The sequence below is a fragment of the Macaca thibetana genome, chromosome 2 (assembly GCF_024542745.1).
Source record: "Macaca thibetana thibetana isolate TM-01 chromosome 2, ASM2454274v1, whole genome shotgun sequence".
Taxonomy (NCBI): Eukaryota; Metazoa; Chordata; class Mammalia; order Primates; family Cercopithecidae; genus Macaca; species Macaca thibetana.
Window position 1 is genome coordinate 91,923,161 of NC_065579.1, and position 19,306 is coordinate 91,942,466.

General features: G+C 42.8%; 1 protein-coding gene across 1 annotated transcript in view; it reads left to right on the forward strand.

Annotated features, from left to right (window-relative positions):
* The first annotated feature begins 1,769 nt into the window (after positions 1-1,769).
* Positions 1,770-19,306, forward strand: part of CTDSPL (CTD small phosphatase like) — a 119,263-nt gene continuing 101,726 nt past the window's right edge. Inside the window, 3 exon segments of the mRNA XM_050780328.1 lie at positions 1,770-1,809; positions 1,812-1,909; positions 1,912-2,074. Coding sequence (XP_050636285.1) covers positions 1,770-1,809; positions 1,812-1,909; positions 1,912-2,074 — 301 coding nt within the window.

Genomic DNA, 19,306 nt, shown 5'->3' on the forward strand with positions numbered 1-19,306 from the left:
TGCCTCGGCCGCAGGAGCCCTGTCCCAGGACTGTCTCCCACACCTGGACCCTCATGGGGCTCCTACAGGTACAGAGACCACTGAGGTCTGCAGGCTGACCACAGGCCAAAGGCTCTTCCGGAAGTGTCCTTTAATACTTTGGAGAGGCTCGCCGGTTCCCCCGGTGAGCACGGGACCTGACTGCATCCAGCTCCAGGATCCAGGAGATGTGGGGAAGTGAGAAAGATCCTGTTTGGCCTCGCCTGCTGGAAGCCACGGAAGAGCTGGACAAGACCGCAAGGCCTGAAGTGCGCGCGCAACCTGGCAGGGGTAGGCAAACAGCTCTTCGCCTGAGGCCGCCCACTGAACCCTGCCCACCGACGTCGCGCTCTGTAGACCCCCCCAGGCCCTCCTGATTGGTGGAGAGCGCGCGCGAGTTCTCCTGCCCCGCCCCCGGGCCCGCCCTCCTGCAGCACTACCCCGCCCCCTGGCTTACTGGGCTGAGTGTGGCCTGTAAGTTGGAAGCTGAGGACGCGGGCGCCAAAGGACCCCGACGCTCCCAGGCTGAGGGGGCACTTTGTTGTCTCTCCCACACTCTGGCCGTCGTCCTAGGCCTGACAGTGGCCGGCTGCCTTACACAAGCACAGTCCCTGCCAGGCTCGGTTTGCCACCAGCGCCTTCCGCTCTTCTGCCTTCGACGGACTCCCCCGGTCCCCTTGCTGCACGGCACCCGACAATGCCCACTGCCCAGGCCCCCCTCAGTCATGACACCCTCACGTACAGGAGGTTGGTCCTTCAGGACCCGCAGCCCCTCACACGGGCTCTGGGGCCGAATGCTGATGCGAGTCCCGCCAGCATCCGCACGACCTGAGCCGCTGGCCCGGTCCGCAGATCCCCTCTCTGCACGGATCACTCCCGATCTCGCTCACTCCTGCGACCCCTCAAGCCGGGCAGCGCAGCCCTGGGCCTCTCCGAACCTTCCCCACGTTCCTGGCCTTCATCACAGCAGCGCCGCGCCCGGGCCCCTCTGCGGGCCGTCTGGGTGTCAAGACCGCTTCTGGGCAGCCCCCACTTCTGCACATCACTTCCCTCCGCACTCACGCCCCAGGCCCCTCGGTTCCCTCGCCGGGACGCCCCTCGCCCAGCACCTCCGCCCAGCCCTTCCCGCGCCTCCTCGCGGTAAATATCCCTCCTCGGGCCCCCTTCCTCGCTCCTGCCTCCATGCCATGCCCCCTCGGCCCCTGGGCTCCCACACCTCACCCTTCCGAATCCTGCCCCCCGCGGGCCCCCGCGGGCCCCCGCGAATTCCCCCGCTCCCCTCACCCCACCCATCTGCCTCAGACTCCTCCCCACATCTCTCACACCCCAGGCCTCTCACCTCACTCATTCTCCCAGGCCTCCCTGACACCCCTCACTTCTACCTCCCCAGCCCCCGTGCCGTCTGCTACACCCCGAGCCCCTCACCCCACTCAACTGCCCCGGGCCCCCGCGCGCGCCGCCGCCCCCTTCCGCCCTCCACTCACCCCGTGTCGGCCCCGCTCCCCTCTCCCCCACTAGACGAGCAGGCGAGCGGGCAGAGCCCGCGGCGGAGGCCGGTCCCCGGGCCGGGACACACCCACTCGCCCGCCCTTCTTCTTTCCCTCCCTTCCTTTCTCCTTCCCTCCCTCTCTCCCGCCCTCCCGCCCTCGCTCGCTCCTTCCCCCTCGCCCTCCCGCTCCCGCTTCCAGCGGCGCCGGGCCTCCCGCTCCGCCTCCCCGTGCGCTGCTCTCCCGGGCGCGGCTCCGGGGTTCATGGTGACGAGGCGGCGGCCGCTCGAGCCCAGCGGCGGCGGCGGCGGGAGCTGGGGCGCGGGCCCGGGCCGCCTCTCCCAGAGCGTGGGGCCGGGCGGCGGGCGCGCCCAGGCGGCGGCTGCGAGCGCCCCCACGCGCCGCGCGCCCCCGCGCCCCCCGCGCCGCGCCCCCGCGCGCTTGGCTTGCGGGGGGCCGGGCCTGCGGGCGGCCGCCGCGCCGCGCACCCATGGACGGCCCGGCCATCATCACCCAGGTGACCAACCCCAAGGAGGACGAGGGCCGGGTGCCGGGCGCGGGCGAGAAAGGTGAGGAGGGGCGCAGGCGGCCGCTGGCCGGGGGCGTGCGCACACCCCGCGTCGCTGGAGTTCACTGCCGGGCGCCGGCACGGGCCTGGGGGAGGGGTGCACAGGGCTTGGAGGGTGCGTGGGTGTGGGGTGCGCCCGGAGGAGAGCGAGGCTGCCAGAGTGCGTGTGCCGACCGAGCCAGTGTGAGTGTGCAGGGGCTGGCGGAGAGACTGGGAGCGAGTGTGTGTGCATCTAACCGGGAGGTTGTGAGTTTGTGTGCGCGCACGCCCGCAGAGAAGTTGTGAGCCTGTGTGTACACCTAACACAGACGTGTGTTATGTGTGTGTGTGTGTGCACACGCGGACAGAGCGATTGTAAGGGTGTGTGTGCACCTCACAGAGAGGTTGTGAGATTGTAAGGGTTTGCGAACCTAACGGAGACCTTGTGAGTGCTTTTTTTCCTGACAGGCTGTGAGTTTGTGTTGTGTGTATTAGAGGTTTGTATGGGCCTGACTGAGGGGTTGTGGAATGTGTGTGCGTGAGCGTGAGCCTGGAGAGGTTCTATGTCTGTTCACTCCTGACAGAGTTTGTGTGTGTGTATGATTGTGTGACTACACCACCCAACTGGCAGATTGAATGTGTTGTGTACCTCTACTGGGAGGGTGTGTGTGTGTGTAAATTACACACAATGAGGCTGTGCACCTAACTACGAACCTGTGTGTGTCTTCCTGTGTATCAGGCAATGAGGCCATGTGTCTGTGTGTGTTTAGTTGGTTGTGCAAGTGCTGGAGTCTGTGGGGGAGAGGAGGCAGTTCGGAGCCATCCCCACTTTCTCCCTTTTCCACTCTTTGCTGTCTCGGGGCCACCAGCCTGTTGGGAGGACTTACAAGGCCTGGCCCTTCCAGGACCCTCTTAGGACCGAGCTTTAAAGGGCACTTGTGGAGCCCTTATGGTGCCAGGAGTGTCCCCTCCCGGAGAGCTGGCCAAGGGCTCAGCCAGCACTGTGCTTCTGTGCCTGGTTTGATTTTGGCACATTTTGACCCCAGCCCCCCATTCTGTTTCCTTTTGGCCCTTTCTCTTGGTGTCTATATTCCCACTTAGAGACTTGGCCTGTCCCCCTCTCTTGCATGCATGGAGCTTTCTGTGCCTCTAGTGTGTTGGGGCTTGGACAGACTGTTTTGAAGGGTCAAGGAATCTGGCTTGTTTTGTTCTGGTGACTAAAGCTTGCCTCATTCTCTTTCTGTCATGCGCCTCGTGAACACCTGGACTGAGGTCAGGTGCAGCCCGCCAGGACCCCTGACCGTTTTCCAGGCCAGAGCTGGCCACAACCGGCTTTGGGGACGAGTCAGATTTCTTTCTAGGGGCTCCTACCTTTGCTGAACCAGTGGGTGAGGTGTGCAGCCCCTGCTAGAAATCTGGGTGGGAGTGAGGGGAATATTCTGCCTCTCCCCAGGCAGAGGCCACTGGGCAAGCCCATCAGAAAAATGGAAGGAACCAGCAGGTACCCTGAGGTTGGGCATTTGTTTACCTGTTTGCAGTTTTCGTAGACCACAAACATGGTATGCGTCTGCAGACTGGATTTCTTTTATGTAAAATAAAGAATTCAAACTCTCTCAGGCATTTTTCTGTGCCTTTCAGATGGTCTAAGAAATTCTGCAAGAGAGTGCTCCAGGTAAATCTCCGTATTTCTCTGGGACCCAAGTGGGCAGCTGCTTGGTGATTTGGCCTTCCTGCCATAGGAGCTGTTAGTTCTTGGAGCCCTGGCTGGGTGTGTGCCCTCAGGGAGCATTTGGTTGGAGGCATCAAGGAGGTTTGCTGCCTGTGCTCCTTACCAGCTGTAGATTGAATGCTTTGTGTGATGCTTTGCCAGAGAGAATCCACAGCTCTTTGAGGAGAGGTGTGGCACAAAGCAGGGAAATATTTTCAGAACCTCAGACCTCCTGCTGCCCCCCACCTGACTCCAGGAGCAGGAGCTCTGCCAACTTTCCCTTTTCCTCTAGCGGCTAGGATTTTTAAAACAAAGAATCAGTCTCTCCAAAATCCAAACCATATACAAATACTCCAGGATAGTGCTTGTTCTATTCAACTTGTTTACATTACTTTTCATGACAATCTTTTATTATCTTTAGCAGCCTATTTTGTTTGCCAGTGTCAGATTGGTTGTTTGTTAACCGATTAGAGGAATTCTTTACCTGCAGCCCTGGGGTGGGGTGGTTGGCTAGTAGGTCCTTCTTGCTGAAGCATTGAAATCCTACTCAATTTAGTTCTTCACTTAAAAAAATGGAAATAATTTTGGTTACCTGTAATGCGGCAGTAGACTCTAGAGCCAAATGTTGGAACAATTTCTTCAGATTTATAAACCAGTAAATAGGTTCAGCAATGTTTCTAGCTTAAGCGTGTTGATATCTTCAGATGGGCCCATAAAATTATGTAAAATACATTTTTGCATAAATTTACATTATTTTACATAATTTATTTTGAGATAAACAATTACTTTGTTTTAAAAAATATTGGGCCTGGAATATTTTAAGTTTTATAATAGGAAAGAAACTATTGCTTTTACATGTTTACTTTCATCATTTATTCTCTAAAATAGGAATAGTAATGACTACCTCTGGGGTGTGACCTGAGGGTTCAAAGAGATGATGTACATTAAAGTCTCTGCCTGGTTCAACAGTGTGTGGTGATTCCATAAATCTTTCTTTAGATACAGATTTACAAAGGAAGTACTAAGCATGGGCTGTGGTGTTTTGCACCAAGTTGAATTACTTCTTGACACATTGCCACGTGGTGGTGCACAACTCAGAGATGACTGTCACTGCCAGCCTGGCCTGTCACAGAATGCTCATATCTTACAGTTGTGTTTGATTTGGTTGATCATGTCAAGATAAAGAGACAAATTTCCCTGTAAGTTTAACCCAGCCTACTTTGCAATCTGGAAGTTTCCTGTTACACATTAGTAAGAAAATGTCCAACAGTCAGTAGAAAAGTGGACAAGAGTTAGGAACAAGAAAGTCATAGAGGAAGAAATCTGAATGGCCAATAAATATATGAAGTGGTGCTCTACTTCATGTGAAACCTTTTCATGCATCAGCTTGGTTGAACATTTAAATGACTGCCAATATTCAAAGTAGACAAAGGTTTGGAAAATGACTTAATAGACATTTGTGAGAGAATAAAGTGAGTACAGAGTTTTTAGAGAGTAATTTAATACTGAATCAATTAGGAATACATTTGGCTGCAAGTAACAGAAAACCAGATTAGCTGCAGCTTAAACCAATAGGAGTTTATTTTTCCCACATAATAAGCTGTCTGAGGGAGGCTGCTGATAGCTTTGGTTCAGCAACTCATTGATACTAGGGCCAACATCATAGTGATTCTCCTGGTTTTCCCTCATGTTATACCATGACTGCCACCCCCCCGGAACACCACAGCCACCTTTAGGGCAGGAAAAAGAGACAGTGCCAGTCTTGTGTATTCCTTTTACCTGGAAAGCAAAAACGCAAAAAACGTTCCTAGGGACCACCCAGAAAACTTTGCTGATGTTTAATTGGCCAGAACCAGGCCACTTGGTCACCCCTTGCTGCAAACAGAGTGAGGAAAGTGAGTTTCCAGCTTTTCCAGCCTTTGCTGTGGGAAGCAGGAGGGGAGAACATTGAAAATAGATGGAAACAGGTATCGGTTCAGCCAAACAGCAGTATTGACCACACATTGAAAGCTCCTGTTCTACTTCTAAGTTTCTGTCCTAGAGAAATAACCTCATGTGTGCTCAAAGAAACACGTACAAGGATTTTCACTTAATGACTACATTGCTTGCAATAGCAAGTATTAGAACCATCCTAAGTGTCAGCAGGTGAATGGTTAGGCTATGATACATCAATAGCAGAATGCTGTGAGGCAGTTGAAAAGAATGAGCTAAATTAAATCTAAACATACCGATATGTGAATTTTCAAGACATTTTAAAGCAGGAAAAATTTTGAAGAACAGTATAAACAGTATGGTTCCTACCTTTGTAAAAAAAGAAATCACACACGCACACACACAATTGTGTATTTGTTTAGAAATACAGAAAAAGTAATATGGAAGGAAATAAATTAACAACAAATATTCCTCTGGGAGAGGACTGGACAACAAAGATTCCTTTAGGGAGAGGAAACTTTGCCTTTTGTTTAACTATTAATGAAATATACTCATTTTACAGATGAAATTTTTTAACTAAAAAAAGAAATTTCCCATAGCTCTTTGAAAGGAAATAAATAATTTGAGGGAATTTAACAATAATAAAACAAAACCAAAAAAATCTCAATTAGTATGTCGTATTAGCAAGAACATATCAATGATATCTAAGCAGTTAATTATTTTGTAAGCTAATATGTGTCCTTGATGAGATTTCTGCAGGAAATTTTGTTTGAGCAGATATTTTGGCCTAAGGTGCTAGGTATGTTTCCTTTAAATGTTTGTAATACTCAATGTTAACTCAGAAACTTTAAGCTTTGGGCTGATAACAAAATTATAGCAAAGAGAAGACTTTTGGAAGCAATCATTATTTCAGATGACAGAAATAGATTTGAAGTAGATTCAGATTAACTTTTTTATATTAAACTTTTTATTTGGAGATAACTGTAAATTTACATGCAGTTTTAAGAAATCACAGAGACTTTCTATGCCCTCTACCCAGTTTCTCTTATTACTGACATCTTGTAAAACTGTATAATATCACATCAGGATGTTGACATTGATATAGTCAAGGTACAGAAAAATTTCATCACCAGGAGGATCCGTCCTGTTGCCCTTTAGAGTCACACTGCTTCCCTCCCATGCCACCCTGCTCCTTAGCCCACTGGTGACCACTAATCCACTCTACATTTCTAAAATTTTGTTTTTAGGAACATTATCTAAATGGAATCAAACAGTATGTGATCTTTTGGAATTGCTTTTTTTCACTCAACATAATTATGTGGAGATTCATCCAGGTTGTTCCTTATATTAATATTTTTTTAAAAATTGCTCAATTGTATTCCATGACATGGATATACCAGAGTTTGTTTAACCATTCACGCTTTGAATGATATGTAGATTGTTTCTAGATTTTGAGTATTATGAATAAAGCTGCAATAAACATTGGTATACATGTTTTTGTTTGAACCTAAGTCTTCATTTCTCTGGGATAAATGCCCAGTGTGCAATTGCTGGATCATATGGTAGTTGTATATTTACTTTTTAAAGAAACTGCCAAACTGTTTTCTTGAGTAAATGTAGCATTTTACATACCCACCAGCAATGTATAAGTGATCCAGTTTCTCTGCATCCTCACCAGCATTTGGTGTTGTCACTATTTTTAAAATTTTTTATTTTGAAATAATTATAGACTTGAAGTTGCAAAAATAATACAGAGAGGTGCCATGTACCCATCACCTAGTGTCCCCTAATGCTAACATCTTATATAATTATATATTTCATTATCAAAACCAGGAAACTGACATTGGCAAATACAATTTTTTAGACTACAGACCTTACATTTCACCAGGTTTTGCATGGATTCATTTTTATGCTTTATGCATCTTTAACACATTTATATTTGTATAACCACCATCACGAGCTACAGAACTCTTTTGCCACCTTTGAGTTACCTTTTTCATTTCTTTTTTAAAAAGAACTCCTTTGAGTTACCTTTTTCATTTCTTTTTTAAAAACTGATATATAATATTTGTACATTTTTCTGAGGTACATATGATATTTTATATGCATAGAATAGTGTAATGAGCAAGTCAGGGTATTTAGGGTATCCATCACCTTGAGTAATTATCACTTCACTATTTTTCATATTAGCCATTCTGGTATGTAGTGGTAGCTTATTATGGTTTTAATTTGCATTTCCCTGATGGCTAATGATGTTGAACATCTTTTCATGTGCTTATTTTTCTTCTGTGTATCTTCTTTGATGAGCTATCCCTTCATGTCTTTTGCCCATGTTCTGATTGGATTTTTTTAAACTGTCAAGTTTTGAGAATTTTTATGTATCATAGATATTAGTCCTCTTTCAGATATGTGGTTTGCAAGTATTTCTTCTAGCTATAGCTTGGCTTTTCATCCTCTTAAGAGCCTCTTGCAAAGCAAAAGTTTTAAATTTTGATAAGATGCAATATATAAGTAGTTCCTTTTATTGATTGTGCTTTTGGTGTCAAATCCAAGAACTCTTTGCCTAGCACTAGATCCCAAAGGTTTTCTCCTACGCTTTTTCCAAGTTTTATGATTTTACATTAAATTTACATTCATGATCCATTCTGAGTCCATTTTTTAACAAGGCGTGAAACTTTGGTTTGGTTTTTTGTCTCTGAGTGTCTGGTTGCTTCAGCTACATTTGTTGAAAAAGTTATCTGTCCTTCCTCCTTTGAATTTCTTTTGCATCTTTGTCAAAAATTAGTTGGGCATATTTATGTGAGTCTGTTTCTGGGTTTGTTTTTTTGTTCCACTGATCTATATGTCCATCCCCCTGCCTATACTATATAGTCTCGATTACTATAGCTAAATAATAAGTCATTATATAGACTAGACTGATCCTTCCAACTTTTGTTCTTTTTCAAAATTGTTTTAGCTGTTCTAGTTTTGTTGCTGCATTATATAAATTTTACAATACTCTTGTTTATATCTACAAAAAAGCTTCCTGAGATTTTGATAAGAATTGAATTAAACCTGTGTGTCAATTTGAGGAGCATTGACATCTTTTCTAGATTAAGTCTTCCAATCCATGAACACATGACGTCTCTCTATTTAGATCTTTGATTCTGCCATCAGGCTTTCAGCATACAAGTCCTATTAATATTTTATTAGATTTACATCTGAGTGTTCTTTTTAAACTATACATATTTTAATTGATACATCATAATTATACATATTTATAGGGTATATAATGATATACATACATTGCATAGTGATCAGATCAGGGTAATTAGCATATCCATCATCTCAAATATTTATCATTTCTTTGTGTTGGGCGCATTTATTATCCTCCTTTTAGTTATTTAAAACTATATAGTATTGTTGCCCATAGTTATCATACAATGCTGTAGAGTGTTTATTTTTTAAACGACTGTCAATTGTATTTATTTTTTATTTTGGTGCTCACGTGTTCAGTGCTAATACATAGACATACAAAAGATTTTTGAATACTTATCTTGTATCCTATGACCTTGCTGAGCTCACTTATTAGTTGTAAGAGACTTTTTGTAGATTCCCTGAGGTTTTTTACATAGACAAACATGTCATCAAATAAGAACACTTATATGTCTTCATTTCTGACTTGTATGCTTTTTATTTCTTTTTCTTGCTTTATTGCACTGACTAGAACTTTAGCAGTATGTTGAACAAGAGTAGCGAGAATGGACATCCTTGCGTTGTTCCCAGTCTTAGGGGGAAAGCATTTCCAGTCTTTCATCATTAGTATAATGTCAGCTGTAGGTTTTTTAATAGAAGTCTTTAACAGGTTGAGAAAGTAACCTTCTAATTCAATTCTTCTGAGGGTTTTTAATCAAGAATGGATGTTGACTTTCGTCTTATGCTTTTTCTGCAACAATTAGTGTAATCATGTGATTTTTCTCCTTTAGTCTGTTAATGTGATAGATTAAACTGATTTTTGAATATTGAACCAGACTTGCACCCATGGAATAAACCTTACTTGGCTGTGGTGTATAATTCTTTCTATATATTGATGACTTCTATTTGCTAATATTTTGTTAAGGATTTTTTTTTCTATAAGTGATGTTGGCCTGCAGTTTTCTTTTTTTGTGTTGTCTTTATCTGGTTTGATATCAGTGTTACCTCTCTTCCGTTTTCTGGAAGAGATTGTGTAGAATTGGTGTGAATTTTCCAGTGAAATCATCTGGACCTGGACTTTTTTTCAGGGAGATGGGGGTTGGGGGGAATTTTTAAACTACAAATTGAATTTTCTTAATAGTTATAGAGCTATTTAAATTATCTCTTTCAGATTGGGTAACTTGGGAAGTTTTTTATTTTTCTGAGATTTGATTCATTTCCTCTAAGTTGTCAAATTGGTGTGTATGGAACTATTCATAGCATTATTCCCTTATTATCTTTTTGATGCCTGCAGAATCTGTAGTGTTATGCCCTGTTTCATTCCTGATACTGACAATGTGTGTCCTCCATCTTATTTTTTGTGTATCAATCTTGCTGGAGGTTTCTCAATTTTCTTATTCTTTACAAATAACCAGTTCTTTGTTGCATTGATTTTTTTAAATTGCTTTTCTGTTTTCAACTTTGTTGATTTCTGTTCTTATCTTTATTTCCTTCCTTCTGCTTTATTTGGGTTTATTTTGCTCTTCTTTTTCTAGGTTCTTGAAGGGGCGCTTAGATGAATGATTTGAGACTTTTCTCCCTTTCCTAATGTATGCATTTAGTGCTACAAGTTTCTCTCTCAAGACTGCCTTAGCTGTGTCCCACAAATTTTGATATTTTGCATTTTTGGTTTTCATTCAGTTCAATACTTTTTAAAAATGTACTTTATTTTTGAAAGCAGTTTTAGGTTCACAGCCAAACTGAGCAGAAAACACAGAGAATTTCCATATATTCCCTGACCGCACAAATGCATAGCTCCCCATACTATCAACATCCCACACCAGAGTGGCCCATTTATTACAATTGATAAACCTATGTCGACATGTCATCATCACCCAAGGTCCAAGAACATAAGGGTTCACTCCTGGAGTTTTATATTCTATGAGTTTGGACAAATGTATAATGACATATACTCACCATTATAGTATTATACAGAATAATTTCATTGCCCTAAACATCCTCTGTGCTCCACTTATTCCTCTGTCTCTCCCCTGCCCAATCCCTGGCAACCACTGATCTTTTTACTGTCACCATAGGTTTGCCTTTTCTAGAATGTCATATACTTGGAATCATATAGTATGTAACCATTTCAGATTTGCTTCCTTCACTTAGTAATATGCATTTACATTTCCTCCATGTCTTTTCATGGCTTGTTAACTTATTTCTTTTTAATACTGAATAATATTTCATAGTCTGTCTGTACCACAGTTTATCCATTCACCTACTGAAGGGATGTTGGTTGCTTCCAAGTTTTAGCCCCCTTATGAATAAAGCTACTATAAACATATGTGTGGAGGTCTTTGTGTAGATGTAAGTTTTCAGCACTTTAGCATAAATACCAAGGAACATGATTGCTGGATTGTATGGTGAGAGTATTTTGTTGTTTTGTAAGAAACTGCCAAACTGTGTTCCAAAGTGGCTCTACCATCTTTAGCTTTCAGAAGTTTAGTTATGATATGTCTTGGCATGGATTTCTTTTAGCTTATTCTGTTTGCAGTTCATTCTTGGTTTATGTCTTTGCTAAATTGGGGGAGTTTTCAGGCACTATTTTCTTGAGTACTTTTTCAGCTCTGCTCTTTCTCTTCTCGTTCTGAGACTATGATGACATAAATGTTAGATCTTTTGTTATAGTCCCACAGGTTTATCCATATTGAGCTTTTTTGGTTTTCAGCCTTTTCTCCCCTGTGTTGTTCAGTTGGGTAATTTCTGTTGTTCTGTCTTCAAGTTTGTTGGTTTTTTTCCTTATTTCTTCTATTCTGCTATTGAGCACATCTACTGAGATTTTTATCTCAATTATTATATTTTTTAGTTCTAAATTTCCCATTTAGTTTTTCTTTATATCTTCTTCTTCTCTGCTGAGACTATTTCTTTGCTGAGGCTCTGTGTCACCCAGGCTGGAGCGGAGTGCAATGGTGCAGTCATGGCTTACTGCAGCCTCAACCTCGTGGGCTCAAGTGATCCTCGCATCTCAGCCTCCTGAGTAGCAGCAACTGTAGGCACATGTTTTGTTTTGCTTGGCTTAATGTTTTGTATTTTTTGTAGAGTCGGGAGTCAGCCTATGTTGCCCAGGCTTTAAACATGCTCCTAATTGCTTGTCGAAGCATTTTTTTTTTTTTAAATCATGGCTGCTTTCAAATCTTTATCTGATAAGTGTAGGATCTCTGTCATCTTGGTGTTGACATGTATGGATTTTTTTTCATTCAGTTTGGGAAGTCCTTGTTCTTCGTATAACAAGCAAATTACAATTGAAACCTGGACATTTTTGTATAATGTTATAAGACTCTGGGTCTTATTTAAGCCTTCTGTTTTGGTTGGTTTTCTCTGACATGCCCCCAGCAGGAAAGGGGAAGCCCTGCCTTGTTAATATCAGGTGGAGTTGGATGTCAAGCCTCCCTTCTTAGGCTCTTTTCTTTTTTTTTTTTTTTTTTTTGAGACAGAGTCACTCTGTTGCCCAGGCTGGAATGCAGTGGCATGATCTCGGCTCACTGCAACCTCTGCCTCCTGGGTTCAAGTGATTCTCCTATCTCAGTGTCCTGAGTAGCTGGGACTACAGGCGCGTGCCAGCATGACCAGCTAATTTTTGTATTTTTAGTAAAGGCGAGGTTTCACCATGTTGGCCAGGATGGTCTCGATCTCTTGACCTCGTGATCCGCCCACCCTGGCCTCCCAAAGTGCTGGGATTATAGGCGTGAGCCACTGCGCTCGACCCCCACTTGGCTTCTTTTGACCTACTGCTGGGCAGGAAGGGAGTTCGGCTTCTGTGTGGTCTCTACTGTACTACAATGGGAGTGTTCATTACCACTGGCTGTGAGTAAGAGCCCTGACTCTTCCTGTGCCTCCTCTGATACCGCCTCACTGGGAAGGGGAGCACCTCATTACTGCTGGATAGGGGTAGAAGTCCAAGGTGGCCATGTGGTCTCCCCTGACCACTGGGAGAAGAGGGAGCTCATTACCAGCTTTCAGGGATGAGTCCCCGCTTCATATTTGGTCACCTTTAACACCACTCCAGCATGGGTGGTAGGATGCCTCATTACACCCTATGAGGGTGGAATTCGAGGTAGCCATTAGGTTTTCTTTGGCATGAGTAGGTGTGTGATAGGAGGGATGGGGGTAATATTAGGCTATAGTAGAGCAGTTTTATCTGAAAGACTTCTGTCTTGCTAGACTGCCCCTTTTCTGGTCCTTTGGTTACAGAGAGTAGGCTTTTATTGGGACTCTTTGTCTGCAACTGTCAGTTTTCTCCAGTAGCCAGCTTCTTTACCTCCAAGTATAGTATCTACGAGGCAAAAAGAAAACCCAGGGAAATCACCACCCTATTATTCTTTAGGATTCAAGGTCCCTAGCTGATCTGCTTTCTTCTCTCCATCTTTCACAGTCTTTTGATGTTTATTTTATATATAATGTCCAGGCTTTTCAGTTGTACTTAGTGGGAAACAGAGGAAGAAGTATGTCTACTCCATCTTCTTGGAGGCAGAAGTCCCCTGATTCACTTTTAGACCTATCCAAATTAAGTATTTTAAGGAAGACTAGAATTAGAAAGTTATCATTTTAAAGGTTTATTTCAATATTATGCTAATGACTGATGTAAAAGTCAAATTCAGTTAGTGCTTTGAAAATCTTAATTGTCCTTTTTTTTTTTTTTTTTTTTTTTTTTTGAGACGGAGTCTTGCTCTGTCGCCCGGGCTGGAGTGCAGTGGCCGGATCTCAGCTCACTGCAAGCTCCGCCTCCCGGGTTTACGCCATTCTCCTGCCTCAGCCTCCCGAGTAGCTGGGACTACAGGCGCCCGCCACCTCCCCCGACTAGTTTTTTTTGTATTTTTTAGTAGAGACGGGGTTTCACCGTGTTAGCCAGGATGGTCTCGATCTCCTGACCTCGTGATCCGCCCGTCTCGGCCTCCCAAAGTGCTGGGATTACAGGCTTCAGCCACCGCGCCCGGCCTTAATTGTCCCTCAAAAAGAGAAAAGATAATTCACTGTGAAACCAAGTCTAGATCAGTAGGGCATCAGTGACAACTGTGATTTAACCAATCTTAATGGCATGCATTCATAAACTTTGGTCTTAATATCAAAATTTTAGCTTCAAGTTCATGAGTGTCCTAACTTAAATGTATTTTAAATCTAATATTCTGTTTGGTTAGCAAGCACGTTTAACCTGATAGCTTTCACTTTGTTTCTCAGTTCAGAAAGCATCCATTTAGGTAAACAGATATGTCTTCTTGGGGTAAACACAAAGGACCTTATATATGGATTTAGCACTCATGGTGCTTAGACAGGGCTTGCTGGCCAGTTAGAAGAGTCTGCTTCTAGTCTGGGCTACCCTGAAAGTAGGTCTGTGGGCTCCAGAAACTTGCCCCAAGCTGTAGTTGACTGTAGCATCCCAGGTTGGGGAAGAACCCCATTTGGCATGGCAGCACTGGGTGTTCAGAAGGGACCACACCACTTCAAGTTTAATTCTGAAGTAAATGGCTTTTTCCCTTTTGGTGATGTTGAGGGTGTGGATTGAGGGGATACATAAAAGTGCCAGTGGGTTCACCAGGCTGTTCAGCTAGGTGTTGGCTGTGGTCAGGAAATACTGTGGCCATAAATGAGCCTAGATTTAAATACAGACACAAGGCCAGGCGCGGTGGCTCAAGGCCTGTAATCCCAGCCCTTTGGGAGGCTGCAGCAGGCAGATCGTGAGGTCAAGAGATTGAGACCATCCTGACCAGCATGGTGAAACCCTGTCTCTACTAAAAATACAAAAATTATCTGGGCATGGTGGCGCACGCCTGTAGTCCCAGCTACTCTGGAGGCTGAGGCAGGAGAATTGCTTGAATCTGGAAGGCAGAGGTTGCAGTGAGCCGAAATCACGCCACTGCACTCTAGCCTGGGACAGAGCAAGACTCTGTCTCAAAAAATAATAATAGTAATTAATAAATACAGACAGACGCACACACACACAGGTTTCTTCATTTGCTTTGATGGTAACATATGGTGCGAAGGGAAGCAGCATCTAGCTATTGAAAAAGGGAGTGAAGGGATTCTCTTGGGTAATGTTGAAAGAATTATATATCTTAGAACTTACTTTGCAGATCTTAAATCTTGACTTACCAGACATTTAAAGTTCAGTATTTTAGTGACCTATCTTTATCTTAAAAGTCCACTACCTTTAAATAATTCTTCCCTTTAATTTCTTAACATACATTTTCCTATATTAAAAAATGGGGATGCATATTTAGTGCTTTATTTGAAATAAAACTAAGCAAATACTTGTCTTTATGGCTCTGAAATATCAAATAATGGAGCAAAGTCTCAGGAACTGTTTGTAGCACTGGGTTGGGATGTGGACATTTTTGTATTTGGGATCAGGACTGGAAACACTGGTGGTATAGTCCTCTGAAACCAGGACCTAATAAACACTGGCCTTTCTGGATACTAGGGATTATGTAATCACTTAAGTAATAGCTCATTTTGATTCTGAGTAGCTGCTTCTAGTTAAAAACTGAAAGCTTTCTTTGTAATTATAATTTATATTAAGGCTATTTGCCAAAATGTTTTTAAATCCTGGTATTTAAAGCACTTTAAAAATTGAAGAGAAGCAGCTTAATATTTGATGACTGATGCTATTCTTACCTTTCAAAATTAGTATTTAAGCTTTCAGTGTTTCAGGCTTTCTTGAACAGACTGCACTGCCTTGTCAACATGGCTTGAATAAATGTAGCCTTTTAGTACCAATAAGAATTCATACTGTACTTTAAATTGTACATAATCTTTCTCTCTGTATTCCGATCAAGATTTAGCTCTTATGCTTAGCCTATCATACATTTGTTCTAAGTATCTGGCTGCCTTATATACAAGTCAGAAACCTTTGACTTTAATTACAAAGACTTCAGTTAGAGTCATATTTTATTTTCTCTTTTTGAGGATATGGCTGAACATATTCATTTTTGTTTTAGTTAGAACTATACATTTCATAGCAATCATGAAATAAGTATGACATTTGAGTTGCTATTAATTCTGTCTAATGTATGAGCACTTGTTGGTAAGCGTTAGTTTTTCTGCTCTGTAGTAGACCTTGTATCACTACATAGGCCTGTCTTCTGTCCTTGAATTTTTTTAAGTTTAATTTTTTATTGACTGGGTGTGGTGGCTCACACCTGTAATCCCAGCACTTTAGGAGGCTGAGGTGGGAGGATCACTGGGGCCCAGGAGTTAGAGACCAGCCTTGAAAACATGGTAGGACCCCCTCTCTACAAAAAATTAAAAAAATTAGCAGGGCATGGTGATGCACGCCTGTGGTCTCAGCACTTTAAGAGGCTGAGGTGGAGGATTGCTTGAGCCTGGGAGGTGGAGGCTGCAGTGAGCCATCATTGCACGACTGCACTCCAGCCTGAGTGACAGAGCAAGACCATGTCTCATTTAAAAAAAAAAAATTATTAAGGTAAATTTGCATACTGTAAAAATTACTCTTTCAGTGTAACCCAGGTTAAAAAGTTTCATGAGTTTTAGCAAACTCATCCAGCTGTATAACCACTACCATAATCAAGATAGAGAATATTTCCATCATCCCCAAAATATTCTCTGTGGTGGTACCATTTTGACTCCCACCAGCAATGTATGGTACTTCCAGTTGATCTACATCCTTGACAGCACTTGATATTGTCAGTTTTTAAATTTTAGCCATTATAGTGGCTCATCATAGTTTCATTTTGTGTTTCCTAAATCTCTGATGATGCTGAACTTCTTTTTATGTGTTTATTTGCTGTCCAAATAACTTCCTTGGTGAAGTGTTCAAACTGCTGCCATTTTTAAAAAACCAAATTGTTTGAGTGCTTATTATTGTGGGTTTTTTATGTAATTCTGTTTACAAGTACTTTGTTGAATATGTGTTTTGCAAACGTTTTTCCCAGTCTGTGGTTTATATTTTTATTCTCTTAGCAATGTCTTTTTTTCAAAAATTCTTATTATGATAAAATACATATAACATTAAATTTAGCAGTGGCTCACACCTGTAATCCAGCACTTTGGGAGGCTGAGACGGGTGGATCACGAGGTCAACAGTTTGAGACCAGCCTGACCAACATGATGAAACCCTGTCTCTACTAAAAATACAAAAATTAGCCAGGCTTGCTTGGTAGTGCACGCCTGTAATCCCAGCTACTCAGGAGGCTGAGGCAGGAGAATCACTTGAACCCAGGAGGCAGAGGTTGCAGTGAGCCGAGATCGCCCCACTGCATTCCAGCCTGGGTGACAGATCGAGACTCCATCTCAAAAAAAAAAAAAAATTGGTTGTATTAACTACTTTAAGTATACAATTCATTAGTATTAAGTGCATTCATATTGCCATGCAGCTATCACCACCATTCGTCTCCAGAACTCTTTTCGTATTGTAAAAACAAAACTACTCATTAAACAATAACTCCCATATTCCCTCCTTACCCCAAACCCCTGACAGCCACCATTCTGCTTTCTGTCTTTGTGAATTTGCCTACTCCAGATACCTCATATAAGTGGAATCATATAGCATTTTTTTTTGTGACAGGCTTACTTCACTTAGCATACTGCCCTCAAGGTTCATCCATGTTGTGTCAGGTGTTAGAATTATCTTCCTTTTTAAAGCTGAATAGTGGTCCATTGTATATGTATGCCACCTTTGCTTATCCATTCATTGGTTGATGGACACTTGTGTTGCTTCCACGTTTTAGTGATTGTGAATTATACTCCTATAAACACAGGTGTTTGAGTCTCTGCTTTCCGTTTTCAGGGTATATATCCAGAAGTAGAATTGCTGGATATGGTAATTCTGTTTGTACTGTTTTGAGTAACCTCCTGTATTAGTCTGTTTTGCATTGCTGTAAAGGAATATCTGAGATGGGTAATCTATAAAGAAACATACTTTATTTGGCTTGTTGTTCTGCGGGCAGTACAGGCATGGCACCAACATCAGCTTGGCTTCTGATGTAGCTTCAGGAAGCTTATAGTCACAACAGAAGGCAAAGGGAGATGGCAAGAGAGGAAGCAAGAGAGAGAGCGAGGAGGTCCCAGACTGTCTTCAATAATCAGATCTCCTGATAACTCATTTCCATCGTGAGGGCACCATTCATGAGGGATCTGCTCCCATGACCCAAACAGCTCCCACCAGGCCCCCCACCATCAACACTGAGGATCACATTTCGACATGAAATCTGGAGGGGACAGACATCCAAACTATATCACCTCCATTCTGTTTTCCACCAACACGTGCACATTCCCACCAACAGTGCACAGGGCACAGGGGTTTCAGTGTCTCCACATCCTCATCACACTTGTTATCTTCTTTTTTTTGTTTGTTTGTTTTGTTTTTTAATAGTAGCCATTCTCATGAGTGTGAGGTATTAACAGTGTCTTTTGAAGATCAGAAATTTCTAATTTGGTGAAGTCCAGTTTATCATTTTTTTTTCTTTTCTGGATCATACTTATGGCGTCATATCTGAGAAATCTTTGTGAGCCCAAGGTTACAAAAATTTTCTCCTGTGTTTTCTCCAGAAGCTTTTTTGAGGGAAGGAAAGGGAGGTTTCTATTTTGGATTAGCTTTTGGATAAAGTAAAAGGCATGGATTGAAGTTTATTTGCATACGTGGATGTCCAGTTTCTGCATCATTTATTGAAAAGACCATCCTTTCTTCATTGTTTTGCCTTTGAACTTTTATTAAAAATCAATGACTATATATATGTGTGGGTCTATTTCTGGATTCTAGTCTCTCCTTAAATTTTGATCACTTTCCTTAATATGAAGCAGTGTTAAACTTGGGATAGTACCAGCTTTCCCTCAGAAGTAAATTTCTGGTTATGATTTAAACAGAAGAGAAGATGAAAGCATTTGACAATCTGTCAGGGCAGATTTATTCTACATTTTGCAGTTAGGGGGACTCTGAAAGGCAAGACCTAGGACTTTCTTCACTCTTTATTTTAGTCACCTAAACAGATTTTGTATCGTGTATCTTTTTTTCAGGTTTAAAATTGGGGCTGAGAATTTCTTCTAATACTGAGTATACTTATGCAGAAAGTTAATACAAAAGCATAAGATAAGATAAATAAGCATTTGAGTTTAAACTATAGTTATACAATAGTATAAAAATAATGACTGTCTTGATAGGGTGTCTAAGAGAATGAGGGAGTTGAATGTCACTGAAACAAAAATAAACATACTGAAGCCCCAGCTCTGCAGAGAGGGCCTAGGGTCTTGAGGGTGTGTGGGACACCTTTCTGGCCATCACAAAAAAAATCTACAGAAAACAAAGAGTGGTTACACTACCCAAAACAAAAGGGAAGAGCCAAGCTTTTTCTCTCAGTGGCTTGAGTTCTGTCACCACCAGGTAAATAAATCAGGTGAAACTTTCCTCAGAGTGAAGTCTTCATTCAGGAAGTATAACCCAGTTCATAT